The sequence below is a fragment of the Salmo salar genome, chromosome 29 (genome assembly GCF_965601325.2).
Source record: "Salmo salar chromosome 29, fSalSal1, whole genome shotgun sequence".
In the NCBI taxonomy this organism is placed as follows: domain Eukaryota; kingdom Metazoa; phylum Chordata; class Actinopteri; order Salmoniformes; family Salmonidae; genus Salmo; species Salmo salar.
In genome coordinates, this window is record NC_138319.1 from 36,556,151 (window position 1) to 36,569,533 (window position 13,383).

Sequence of the window (13,383 nt, forward strand, 5' to 3'; positions counted from 1 at the left end):
AAATAATCTCTGGCCCTCTATGTGGCCTTATCATGTGTAAAATATAAGAATAAGAAGATTTTCTAAATAAAAAAAATAGAATGACAAAGCTGTAAAACATTATCCTAAATATAAACCATCAACTTAGTGAATAGCGTTGGTGTTTAATATTTGCCTGACAACTCAAACTGAATTCTTCCACTGCTCTATGTTAGCTACATACCTCAGTCTGAGACTGACATCATTGAAGTCGTTTGTGATGAAGTCAAAATGAGGGGTGTTGTACAAAACAAAGGCAACAGCGATTGGATAATCGTTAACCAATCAGAGTCTCAAAGCCAATGACACTGTGTGCAGCTCTCCCGGCCGGTACTAACATAAATAACATGAGAATATCCACTTCTGCTAAGCTTCCCAGTAAAGCAACGAAAACAAGCAAGCATCCCAGAAAAATGCTAAAAAAAAGCCAACATTAACATATGTAGCTTAAGAAACAAGGTTCATGAAGTTAATAACTTGCTAGTAACAGATGACTCGTATTTTCTCTGAAACTCACTTAGACAATACCTTTGATGAAACAGTGGTATCAATACAAGGTTATAAAATTTATAGAAAAGACAGAAATGCCAATGGTGGAAGTGTGGCTGTTTATATTCAGAACCACATTCCTGTAAAGATTAGAGGATCTCATGTTAAATACTGTTGAGGTAGTATGGCTACAGATTCATCTGCCTCACCTAAATCCGATTATTGTGGGAAGCTGCTATAGACCACCAAGTGCTAACAGTCAGTATCTAGACAACGTGTGAAATTCTTGATAATGTATGTGATATCAAAATAGAGGTATATTTTCTGGGTGATTTAAATATTGACTGGCTTTCATCAAGCTCCCCCACTCAAGAAAAAGCTTCAAACTGTAACCAGTGCCTGCAACCTGGTTCAGGTTATCAGTCAACCTACCAGGGTAGTTACAAACAGCACAGGAATTAAATCATCAACATATATTGATCACATCTTTACTAATGCTGCATCTTTACTAATGCTGGATACTGCTTTACAGCAGTATCCAAATCCATTGGATGTAGTGATCACAATATAGCAGCCATGTCTAGAAGAACCAAAGTTCCAAACACTGGGCCTAATATAGTGTATAAGAGGGTCATATAAGAAGTTTGTAGTGATTCCTATGTTGTTGATGTAAACAATATTTGTTGGTCTGTGGTTTGTAATGAGGAGCAAACAGACATTGCACTTGATACATTTATGACATTGCTTATCCCAGTTACTGATAAGGATGCAGCATTATGTAAATGACTGTAAAAACTGTTAAATCCCTGTGGATTGATGAGGAATTGAAACATTTTATGGTTGAGCGGGATGAGGCTAAAGGAATGGCAAATAAGTCTGACTGCACAACCGATTGGCAAACGTACTGCAAATTGAGAAATCATGCGACGAATATAAATAAAAAGAAGAAACTACACTATGAAACAAAGATTAATGACAAAGAATGATAGTAAAAAGCTTTGGAGCACCTTCAATTACATTTTTAAAAAAAAGGCAAACTCAGCTCCATAATTCATCTTAGCTCCAACATTTATTGAATCAGATGGCCCATTCATTACAAAACCGACTGATATTGCCAACTACTTCAATGATTTTTTCATTGGTAAGATTAGCAAATTTAGGTACATATCTGACCAAATTATGAAAGACAAGGATTGTCATTTTGAATTCCCGTAGAGTGAGTGTGGAAGACGTAAATAAAGTATTGTTGTCTATCAACAATGACAAGCCAACGGGGTCTGCCAACTTGGATGGAAAATTACTGAGGATAATAGCAAACGATATGGCCACTCCTATTTGCCATATCTTCAATTTAAGCCTACTAGAAAGTGTGTTGCCCTAAGGCCTGCAAGGAAGCAAAAGTCATTCCGCTGCCTAAGAATAGTAAAGCCCCCTTTACTGGCTCAAATAGCCGACCAATCAGCATGTTACTAACCTTTAGTAAACTTTTGGAAACAATAGTGTTTGACCAGATACAATGCTATGTTACAGTACAAACTGACAACAGACTTTCAGCACGGTTATATGGAAGGACATTCAACAAGCACAGGACTTACACAAATGACTGATGATTGGCTGAGAGAAATTGATGATAAAAAGATTGTGGGGGCTGTTTTGTGAGACTCCAGTGTGACTTTTGACATTATCGATCATAATCTGCTGCTGTAAAAACGTATGTGTTATTTCTTTACAACCCCTGCTATATTGTGGATAAAGAGTTACCTGTCTAACAGAACACAGAAGGGGTTCTTTAATGGAAGCCACTCCAACATAATACAGGTAGAATCAGGAATTCCCCAGGGCAGCTGTCTAGGCCCCGTACTTTTTTCAATCTTTACTAATGACATGCCACTGGCTTTGAGTAAGAGTAAAAGTGTGTCTATGTATGCAGATGACTCAACACTATACGGGTCAGTTGCTGGATAGTAGGCAAGTTCAATATGAGGGTTTCAGCATGAAATATCCTTTATATATTTATTTCATTATGTCAATATGTATTTGTTGTCAATGTTGACGTCAAAATGGTGGCTGTTGTCAAAAAAAGTAAATAGTTGGTAGAGTTGCAGAGTTAATTGAAAATAATTGTTGATTAGATGCTTCTTTCATTAATTAGGCTATTTTCACTTGAACCATATGGTCAATCTACTATAAACTAAATTGACCTTTTGAAGTGTTGAAGGTCCACCCACCATTTTCTTTTAAAGTGACCTTTTGAAGTTTCACCCACCATTTCCTTCTAGCGACCTTTTGAAGTGTTATAGTTCCACCCACCATTTCCTTTTAGCGACCTTTTGAAGTATTGACATTTCACCCAACATTTTCTTTTAAAATGACCTTCTGAAGCATTGTAATTCCATCCACTATTTTCTTTTAAAGTGACCTATTGAAGTTCCACCCATCATTTTCTTTTAAAGTGACCTTTTGAAGTATTGACATTTCACCCAACATTTTCTTTTAAAGTGACCTTTTGAAGTTCCACCCACCATTTTCTTCTGTTCTCTCTGCCACTGCTCCTTGACCTCCTTCCTCAGTTTGTCCAGCTCGGTCTTCCGCGCGAGGAGAGGCTAGAGAACCAACCAAAAAAAACACACGCATAAACACACACATACACACGCTCTAGTGAGTCAATGCTAACATATCCATCAACGACCTCAGTCTGGTTTATGCAGATCAGAGCATGACATACTGTAGAAAAGTCACAGACAGATGTCTATACCTGCATGAATTTGTTGGTTTGAAGGGCAGCTGCTGTGTGCAGTAGGAGCTGGCTGTACTCAATATCGTTCTTGAACGCAGACATGTAGATGTCCCGGAATGGCATGAACTCCTTTTGATGGGAAGAAAACTACAGTTACAAATCACAATTCAAAATGAGGCTTTAAAATGACTATGTTATGACAGCTGTCCTCTTGAGATAACGGTTGACTGGTGAATAGTTATTATACCAAGCTGAGCAGAAACATATTTAATCATAATCACCTGATGACTTGCGATTGTCTTCGCTGATTCTGCCATTTTGGCGTAGCTCCTCGCACACTCGATATCTGGAATCAGACACTCAACGTTACGACATGTCCCGAAGGCAAGACATAACAGTCCACTAAAGTGCAAGTGTTGAACAAATGGAATGGCTAGCCTGGTTGTCATCAGAGGAGGTTGGTGGCACCTTAATTTGGGAGGACGGGCACATGGTAATGACTGGAGCTGAATAGGCAGAAAGGGATCAACATCAAACACATGGTTTCCATGTGTTTGATGTCATTCCATTCGCTCCATTCCAAGCCATTATTATGAGACGTCCTCCCCTCAGCAGGCTCCACTGATTGCCATAGATACCATATATGTTCAATACAGCAGGATTAAGTAGCTACTGTGTGTAGTATGATGACAGTCAGTGATTAAGTACAGGACAGACTACAAATGCCCAGTAACCTATTAATGCAAATAGAGGAGCTAACGGTAAATGACTGAACACACTTCTACACTGTGTTTAGGTAAGTTTCGAGTTTACTGTATTGACAAACCCTTATCAGAGTTATATTCAACCCATGCAAGTTTGTCCTTGTGTTTATCTGCGGCAAAATAGCACAGGTGTGAAACTATCTATTAATGTCTACAAGTAGCCTAATGCTAGAACAAACTAAGCTAATGCTAGGCTAATGCTAGAACAAACTAAGCTAATAAAGCTAATGCTAGAACAAACTAAGCTAATAAAGCTAATGCTAGAACAAACTAAGCTAATAAAGCTAAGGCTAGGCTAATGCTAGAACAAACTAAGCTAATGCTAGAACAAACTAAGCTAATAAAGCTAATGCTAGAACAAACTAAGCTAATAAAGCTAAGGTTAGGCTAATGCTAGAACAAACTAAGCTAATAAAGATAAGGCTAATGCTAACACAAACTAGGCTAATAAAGCTAAGGCTAGACTAACGCCAAGACAAAAACTTCCCGAGCTGAGGTAAAAGGAGTTAAAGGTTAGCAACCTTAAAGACCCCTAACGGTGTCACAGCATACACCGATCCCAGCATAAACACTGTATGTCAGAGGAATGTAGCTCAGACCATACAGATACCATATAATACTAGTTGTATAATATCTTATAACAGTGTTCTATCTAATTCTGTGGCTCCGACTCACCCGTAATGAGGTGTTTCTCTGTATGAATCCTATGTGTGTTAGACGAGGGGGGGAGGGAGAAAGAAAGAGCGACTGACCCATACTGATTCGTTTATCCACCCAGGCCAGTAACTCCTTGGTGTACATGGACCAGGCCTTGGTGTAGAGCAGAGCCGACTCCACCCCGCCTTCACTCCGCTGCAGCGCCACGTCCACACCGTCCACCTCCTCCGACCTCGCCGGCAGCGACGGACCTGTGATGGTAACGGTAACAAGCCATGGGTTGGGGAAAAAGAAGTCAGTTGACCTAGGCCTGACACTGAGCATCGCTACCTACTGGCTAACGGCTAACTGGCAACTAGCTATGGACAAGATCCCTCTATCAGATGTGTGTGTATGTGTGTGTGTCTGTGTACAAGTGTGTATGACTGTGTGTGTGTGTGTGTTTGTGTGTACGTGTGTGTGAACGTGTGTCAGATCTGTCAGAGAGTAAAGTCCCTGTTGCCCTTGAGTTACATGTTATTAATACACTGTAATACTAAGTAGACTGGACAGAGCTTGTTGACCTTGAGTTATGTGTTGTTAATACACTGTAATACTAAGTAGACTGGACAAGGATTGTTGACCTTGGGTTATGTGTTATTAATACACTGTAATACTAAGTAGACTGGACAGAGATTGTTGACCTTGGGTTATGTGTTATTAATACACTGTAATACTAAGTAGACTGGACAGAACAGGGATTGCCTCCTGTATGTATTAATTAGACCAAGCCGACAGGTCACTCACTGTGTGAATGGAGCTCTTATATAGGCCCACTAACTATACCACAGAGACTCCATATTTATTTTATTTATTTTTATTTAACCAGGTAGGCTAGTTGTGAACTAGTTCCCATTTACAACTGCGACCTGGCCAAGATAAAGCAAAGCAGTTTGACACATACAACAACAGAGTTACACATGGAATAAACAAACATACAGTCAATAATACAGTAGAAAAAAAGTCTATATACAGTGTGTGCAAATGAGGTAAGATAAGGGAGGTAAGGCAATAAATAGCCCATGGTGTCAAAGTAATTACAATTTACCAATTAAACACTGGAGTGATAGATGAAACTGTACAAACCATAGAAATAGCCTAGCCGTAGAAACCATAGAAACCATTACCCTAGCCATAGAAACCAACATGCACTCACCAGACAGTTTATTAGGTACCCCATTCACGAAAATGGATCACTCCTACAGACAGTCAGTCACGTGGCCATGGCTTGGAATATAAAGCCGGCAGACAGGCATCGAGGCATTCAGTAACTGTTCAATTGAATGTTAGAATGGGCGAAACAAGTGACCTAAGTAGCTTTGAGTGTGGTATGATCGTCGGTCCCAGGTACGACAGTGTCTAGGGTTTCCTGAGAATGGTGTGACAAACAAACAAAAAACATCCAGCCAGCAACAGTCCTGTGGGCGAAAAAAGCTGGTTGATGCGATGAGTGAAGTCGAACGAGAATGGCATGAACCATGCAAGCTAACAGGAGGGCCCCAAACAGACAAATAATGGCATAATACAACAGTGGTGTGCAGAATGGCATCTCGGAACGCACAACTCGTCGATCCTTGTCAAGGATGGGCTACTGCAGCAGACGACCACACCGGGTTCCACTCCTATCAGTTAAAAACAAGAAGAAGCGGCTCCAGTGGGAACGCGATCACCAACACAGTGGAACCCGAGGAGTGGAAAAACATTGCCTGGTCCGACGAATCCTAGTTCCTGTTGCGTCATGCGGGTGGCATAGTCAGGATTTGGCGTAAGCAGCATGAGTCCATGGACCCATCCTGCCTGGTGTCAACGGTACAGGCTAGTGGCAGTGGTGTACTGCCGTCTAATCTGCAGCAACTACGTGATGCCATCACGTCAGCATGGACCAACATCCCTGTGGAATGTTTCCGACTTGTAGAATCCATGCCCCGAAGAACTCGGGCTGTTCTGGAATGCATCCCCCGAAGAACTCGGGCTGTTCTGGGATGCATGCCCCGAAGAACTCGGGCTGTTCTGGGATGCATGCCCCGAAGAACTCGGGCTGTTCTGGAATCCATGCCCCGAAGAACTCGGGCTGTTCTGGAATCCATGCCCCGAAGAACTCGGGCTGTTCTGGAATCCATGTCCCGAAGAACTCGGGCTGTTCTGGAATCCATGTCCCGAAGAACTCGGGCTGTTCTAGGGGCTAAGGGGAGTCTGACCAGGTACTAGATGGTGTACCTAATAAACTGGCTGGTGAATATCTTTACTGTCAACCCCGGGACAAATAGCTCTTCAACACAATGACACCTCACCACAGACAAAATCCAAAACATTCACAGAGGGAGGGCTGGTTTATGTCATTGTGCAATGATTTTATAAGGGACTTCCAAGCCAAGCAGTCAAAGAGTAAATTATATATATATATTTGTTTCACCTTTATCTAACTAGGCAAGTCAGTTAAGGACAAATTCTTATTTTCAATGACGGCCTAGGAACAGTGGTTTAACTGTCTTGTTCAAATGGCAGAACGACAGATTTTTACCTTGTCAGCTTGGGGATTCGATCTTGCAACCTTTCGGTTACTAGTCCAACGCTCTAACCACTAGGCTACCTGCTAACATATTCTATTGTTTTTTTTTTTTTTTTTTTTTTTTAAGAGCTACCAGTTGTTAAGTGGATGGAGTAGTAAAGTGACATGGTGGTTTTAGTGCATCTTACCTGGCGGAACATCTTTCTCTAGATCGGAGCCTCCAGACTCCCCAGAAAGGTTCTCGAACGACTGGGAACAAGACAGACAGACAGAGCATGGTGATGAATAAGGAACAGGAGGGTCCTGTATATGACATGGCTAACAAATAATAAAAAAATATATCCCTTTGTGGTAAGAAACAACACATTAAATCACGCTGTAATGAATTAATCACTAGAAGAGATTTCAGGAGTAGCCTCCACTTCAAACGGGAAACAATCATCATACAGTGTTATGTTGTTGCCTGAGAGCCGCATAACCTTTGACATCCCCATCCTGGGGTATCTTCAGACAGTGTATCGCCTGGCTTTACTGTAAACACATACATAATGTCCAGACAGACAGTTGTTGTGTAGGGGGAAGTGTGTGTGTGTGTCTTACCCTGCTTCTCGGAGTCAGGGGGTTCAGCACCAACGGTGATCCATTGTCTATATCTCCCATAAGGAAGTCAGACACTCTGAAAGACGAACACACAACGACAATGAAAAGCACACACAGACTATGGGAATGACTCTTAACGGGTAGGAAGCATAAACATAACTACATGTAACATATGGATTTGCATTAGTATACAATGACCAGAATTCTGAAGAAAAAAAATCAGGAGTGTGATGTAATATAATAAGGACCAGGCAAGCCGACCTATTCCCTATAACGCCAACAGAATAACTTCAAAAGTATAACTTCAAATTAAACCAAAACGTTTGCACTCATGGCTATTGGTTTAAATGTAATCTTTCAGCCAATTTACAAGCAAATACTTTATGAATTTGTTACAAATCAACATGCAAGGTTGCTAGCCAACTAGCCTATATTAAAGTAAACCAAAGTTTTGGAAAAACATAATGCCATCTAACCAGTTATCAAAGAATGTTAGCTATATGCAATTATCTTAGCCAGCAAGCTAATGTTAGCTATTTAGACAACTAGCTATTAGCCTAGCCAGCCTAGCCAATCACCACGGTTATGGTTGGCAAGCTAGAGCCCAACTACTGATGACTAGCTAGAACACAACTAACACAACTAAAACATAACTGCAGATCAAAAGCAAAAAGAGAGCAGAGACTTACAGATGGTTGGCTGAGGCCCATCTGATGGTAAAACTTTTTAAAAAGAGTGCAGGCTGAGTTGGCTACCAAAGCGAGGGGAGGTGGGACGCTCACAGCGCTGAAGGAGAGTCAGTGGGGGAAATCTAATAGCTAGCTAAAATCCAAAATAGATAAGATTCCAGATGTCAGGCAACTAGTGCGCCATCACCAAGGTGGAAAAAGTTACAAAACTACCGTAGCCTAATTCACAGAACATGCCGAAAAGTTGACAAAACAAAAAAAAGAGAACAGATGAGCTACTACACAATTAGAACAAACAGCTATGATTTTCTCTCACGTTTTGAGCCCACAGCAAGAAAGCACAAGTCTGCTGTGCTTACAGGTCCCACTAGATAACACAGCCACAAAGTCCATGACGAGCATGAGGATGCTAACGTTAGCCAGCTTGACATAGCTACCGAGCTAGCATACGAATTTGGTATCACAGAGTAGATTCTCTATATGACCTTGAGAAATAGTGCATTGAGGGTAATTTAGAAAATATCTGGAAATAAGTTAATAAATATGTAATAACACAAAAACATAACTATGTTTGTTGTTATAGGTAACCAGATCATGACTACAAATAAGTCACTAATTCTTTGACTACACTGTGTTGTTATTTGGTGAGTAAAAACTCATGCTTCCTACCCTTTAAGCACTGGTCTGGGGTCAGTTGTGTTGTATTTAGCACAATGGTTAGGGAATGAATCGGGGTAGGGCAAACATCAATGATTGTGTTCCTAGATCAATGGTTGTGGGCTACATCCTCTATATAACACAAGACGCTGTGATAACCTTCACCCTCCCCACTGCCACACATCACATCGTCGATACTCTATCAGATACAGAGGTACCATACTCTGGAATTATTATCTTCACATTGCCAAAACATCATCATCATCCCTCAATAACTTCAAGCGAAGACTGGGAGTCAGCCTGATGAACCAAACTACTCAGTAATGTCCTCCATGAAGACTGGGGGTCAGCCTGATGAACCAAACTACTCGGTAATGTCCTCCATGAAGACTGGGGGTCAGCCTGATGAACCAAACTACCCAATAATCCCCTCCATGTAGCCCAGGCCTGGGCTATTCCAGTCCTCAGGGGCCTGATTGGTGTCACTTTTCCCCCATCCCTAGCAAACACACCTTTTTCAGAGTCAGTAGAAAGGCCTCTTTAGTGTCCTAAGTTTTCATAACTGTGACCTTAATTGCCTACCGTCTGTAAGCTGTTAAGGTCTTAATGACCGTTCCACAGGTGTATGTTCTTTAATTGTTTATAGTTCAGCGTGGGAAACAGTGTTTAAACCCTTTACAATGAAGATCTGTGAGGACTGGAGTTGACCAGGCCTGAATTGTAGGCTAACTCTCACACATGTGCGCACACACACATAATCAAACATGGTTTTTCTTGTTTACTGAGTATATTATGTACAATTATAATTCAGACGGTTTGCTTAACTGATTGAACAAACTTTTTTTAAATTGTGGTATGTTAGTGTGGTGTGGTTTTGTGGTGTGGTTTTCATATCAGCCCTTTTGGGATTCCAAACTCACCTGCACACCGTTTTCACAACATTTTTGTTGTTGTATCTGTACTGTTTTGTCTTTCACTTCTTTTCTTTGGTGCGAATAAATAAAACCTAAAAACCTCTCTCTCTGTGAGAGCCAACACAGGCAGCCATTATGTAATGATATATAGTCTTAAGGTTGAGAATATTACATTTTCGAGGGGTGTAAGACAAGGACGTCTGTTATCACTGCATTTATGTATTATGGTGATGGAAATACTTGGTATGAAGACAATATCAAATATAGTTTGAAGAGTCAGAAAAACAAAGCACCTGCATTTATCACTAATATACTAATATCACTAACATATCACTAATATAATAATATCACTAACATATCACTAATATACTAATATCCCTCATATACTAACATCACTAATATCACTAATATAACTAACATACCACTAATATAACTAATATACTAATATCACTAGCATATCACTAATATCACTAACATATCACTAATATACTAATATACCACTAATATCACTAATATACCACTAATATACTAATATCACTAATATACCACTAATATACTAATATCACTAATATACCACTAATATACTAACATCACTAATATACTAATATCACTAACATCACTAATATACTAATTTCACTAACTCACTAATATACCCCTAACATATCACTAATATATTAATATATCACTAATATATTAATATATCACTAATATACCACTAACATACTAATATATCACTAACATACCACTAACATACTAATATATCACTAATATATTAATATCACTAACATACTAATATACCACTAACATACTAATATATCACTAATATACCACTAATAAATCACTAATAAACCACTAATACTTACATATTTCCAAAGGTGAATGCCAGTGTGTCGATAGAAGTGTATATCTCTCCGAAAAGCTTCTGCTTGTTCTCTTCGTTCACTTCTTTGAAGTTAACACCTGTCAAAAGGGATAAAGTTTGGCTGTGAAACTAAATAACTGACATGCTATCTACAGTATGTTCCGGATGTCAAATGTACGTTAAAAGAATACATGAATACTGAACAAAAATATAAAACACAATATGTAATAATTTCAACGATTTTACAGTTCATATAAATTCATTATGCCCTAATCTATGGATTTCATATGACTGGGCAAGGGCGCAGCGATGGGTGGAGACACCAGTTTTTCCCCACAAAAGGGATTTATTACAGATTGAAAGATTCATCAGTTTCATCAGCTGTCTGGGTGGCTGTCTCACATGCTAACCAAACTGCACGCGTGCGTCCGTCCGTCCACGTGGGCTATTGCACGCAAGTTGATTTTGTTCACCCACACCAGAAGCGATCAGGACATGCAGGTTGAAATATCAAAACTCTGAACCAATTATATTAATTTGGGGACAGGTCAAAAAGCATTCAACATTTATGGCAATTTAGCAAGCTAGCTTGCTGTTGCTAGCTAATTTGTCCTGGTATATAAACATTGGGTTGTTATTTTACCTGAAATGCACAAGGTCCTCTACTCCAACAATTAATCCACAGATAAAATCCACAGTAAACTGTATTTGTTTCTCGTCATCTCTGCTCCTTCCTTCTTTTTCTCCTTTGGACTTTATATGGTGGTTGTCAACCAACTTTACAGCATTACTACAACCGACCGGAGTGTGGACCTAAGTTCATCTTTCAGTCACCCACGTGGGTATAACCAATGAGGAGATGGCACGTCAGTGTATGCTCCTAAAAAACCAATGAGGAGATGGCACGTCAGTGTATGCTCCTAAAAAACAAATGAGGAGATGGGAGAGGCAGGACCAATTTCTATTTTAGCGCCTGGCCATGCAGACGCTCGTTGACGCCCCTGAGAAGTGTAGGTGCAATGATTGAATAACATGTATGTGTACATTTATTTTGCAACGCTGGTCAGCATGTCAGACGATCCCGCAGGTGAAGAAGCCGGATGTGTAGGTCCTGGGCTGGCGTGGTTACATGTGGTCTGCGGTTGTGAGGCCGGGTTGGACGTACAGCCAAATTCTCTAAAATGATGTTAGAGGCGGCTTATGGAAGATAAATGAACATTAAATTCTCTGGCAACAGCCCTGGTGAACATTCCTGCAGTCAGCATGTTAATTGCACATTTTAGAGGGGCATTTAATTTTCCCCAGCACAAGGTGCACCTGTGTAACGATCATGCTGTTTAATCAGCTTCTTGATATTCCACACCTGTCAGGTGGCTGGATTATCTTGGCAAACGGGAAATGCTCACTAACAGAGAAGTAAAGACATTTGTGCACAACATTTTAGAGAAATAAGGTTTTTGTAAGTATTTACAAAAAAATATATTTTATTTCAGCTCATGAAACATGGGACCAACATTTTACATGTTGCATTTATATTTTTGTTCAGTATATATCCAACATGAACATGATACTCATCATTATCCAAATATGTTGCAATACAAATTGAGAGTCTACATAACATGAGTCATGAGAAACCAACGGTCATTAATCCCTAAAACACTTAATCAGAGTAGTTAGGCCTGAAAAAGCAGAGATTTGACTAAATCAGTATATATTTGACTGAAACTGCAGAGATTTTACAGAGTAGCGATTTGACTGAAGTGTAATCTGGAAAGGCACACAGTTTCCTTCCTGCCTTGAGTCTAAACAGAGTGATGACAGAAAAAGAGAAGGGGAAAAAGACCAATGTAAATAGGTCTATAATCATTCTCCACAATAAACTTCCTGTCCCAGTCCCACTGGGGAGGAGAGAAAATAAACCAGGATTAGAGCAGGCAGCGCTGTCCAGCGTCTGAAATGGCACCCTATTCCCTATATAGTAGACTACTTTTGAACAAAGTTCTATGGGAGCTCCCTAAGGGCCCTTGGTATGTAATCCCAGTGACGCCATTCCCCCAGGCTGTCGACGTCCTCTCTCCTCTCTGCCTAACAATGGAGATGTCTAGAGACCAGGTCTCTCTCCTTTCTGCCTAACAATGGAGATGTCTATAGACCAGGTCTCTCTCCTTTCTGCCTAACAATGGAGATGTCTATAGACCAGGTCTCTCTCCTCTCTGCCTAACAATGGAGATGTCTAGAGACCAGGAGGCCTCTCTACCTAACAATGGAGATGTCTACAGACCAGGAGGCCTCTCTGCCTAACAATGGAGATGTCTACAGACCAGGAGGCCTCTCTGCCTAACAATGGAGATGTCTACAGACCAGGAGGCCTCTCTGCCTAACAATGGAGATGTCTACAGACCAGGAGGCCTCTCTGCCTAACAATGGAGATGTCTACAGACCAGGAGG

At 40.4% G+C, this 13,383-nt stretch overlaps 1 protein-coding gene across 1 annotated transcript in view; it reads right to left on the reverse strand.

Annotated features, from left to right (window-relative positions):
• The window catches only part of LOC106590644 (rho GTPase-activating protein 29), a 70,211-nt gene that overhangs the window by 21,330 nt on the left and 35,498 nt on the right, over positions 1-13,383 (reverse strand). The window contains exons 4-10 of the mRNA XM_045710913.2: positions 10,937-11,033; positions 7,814-7,889; positions 7,402-7,462; positions 4,761-4,916; positions 3,526-3,590; positions 3,263-3,373; positions 3,030-3,110 (exon numbers count right to left, since the gene is read on the reverse strand). Of these exons, the coding sequence (XP_045566869.2) occupies positions 3,030-3,110; positions 3,263-3,373; positions 3,526-3,590; positions 4,761-4,916; positions 7,402-7,462; positions 7,814-7,889; positions 10,937-11,033 (647 nt within the window). The remainder of the gene's footprint in view (positions 1-3,029; positions 3,111-3,262; positions 3,374-3,525; positions 3,591-4,760; positions 4,917-7,401; positions 7,463-7,813; positions 7,890-10,936; positions 11,034-13,383) is intronic.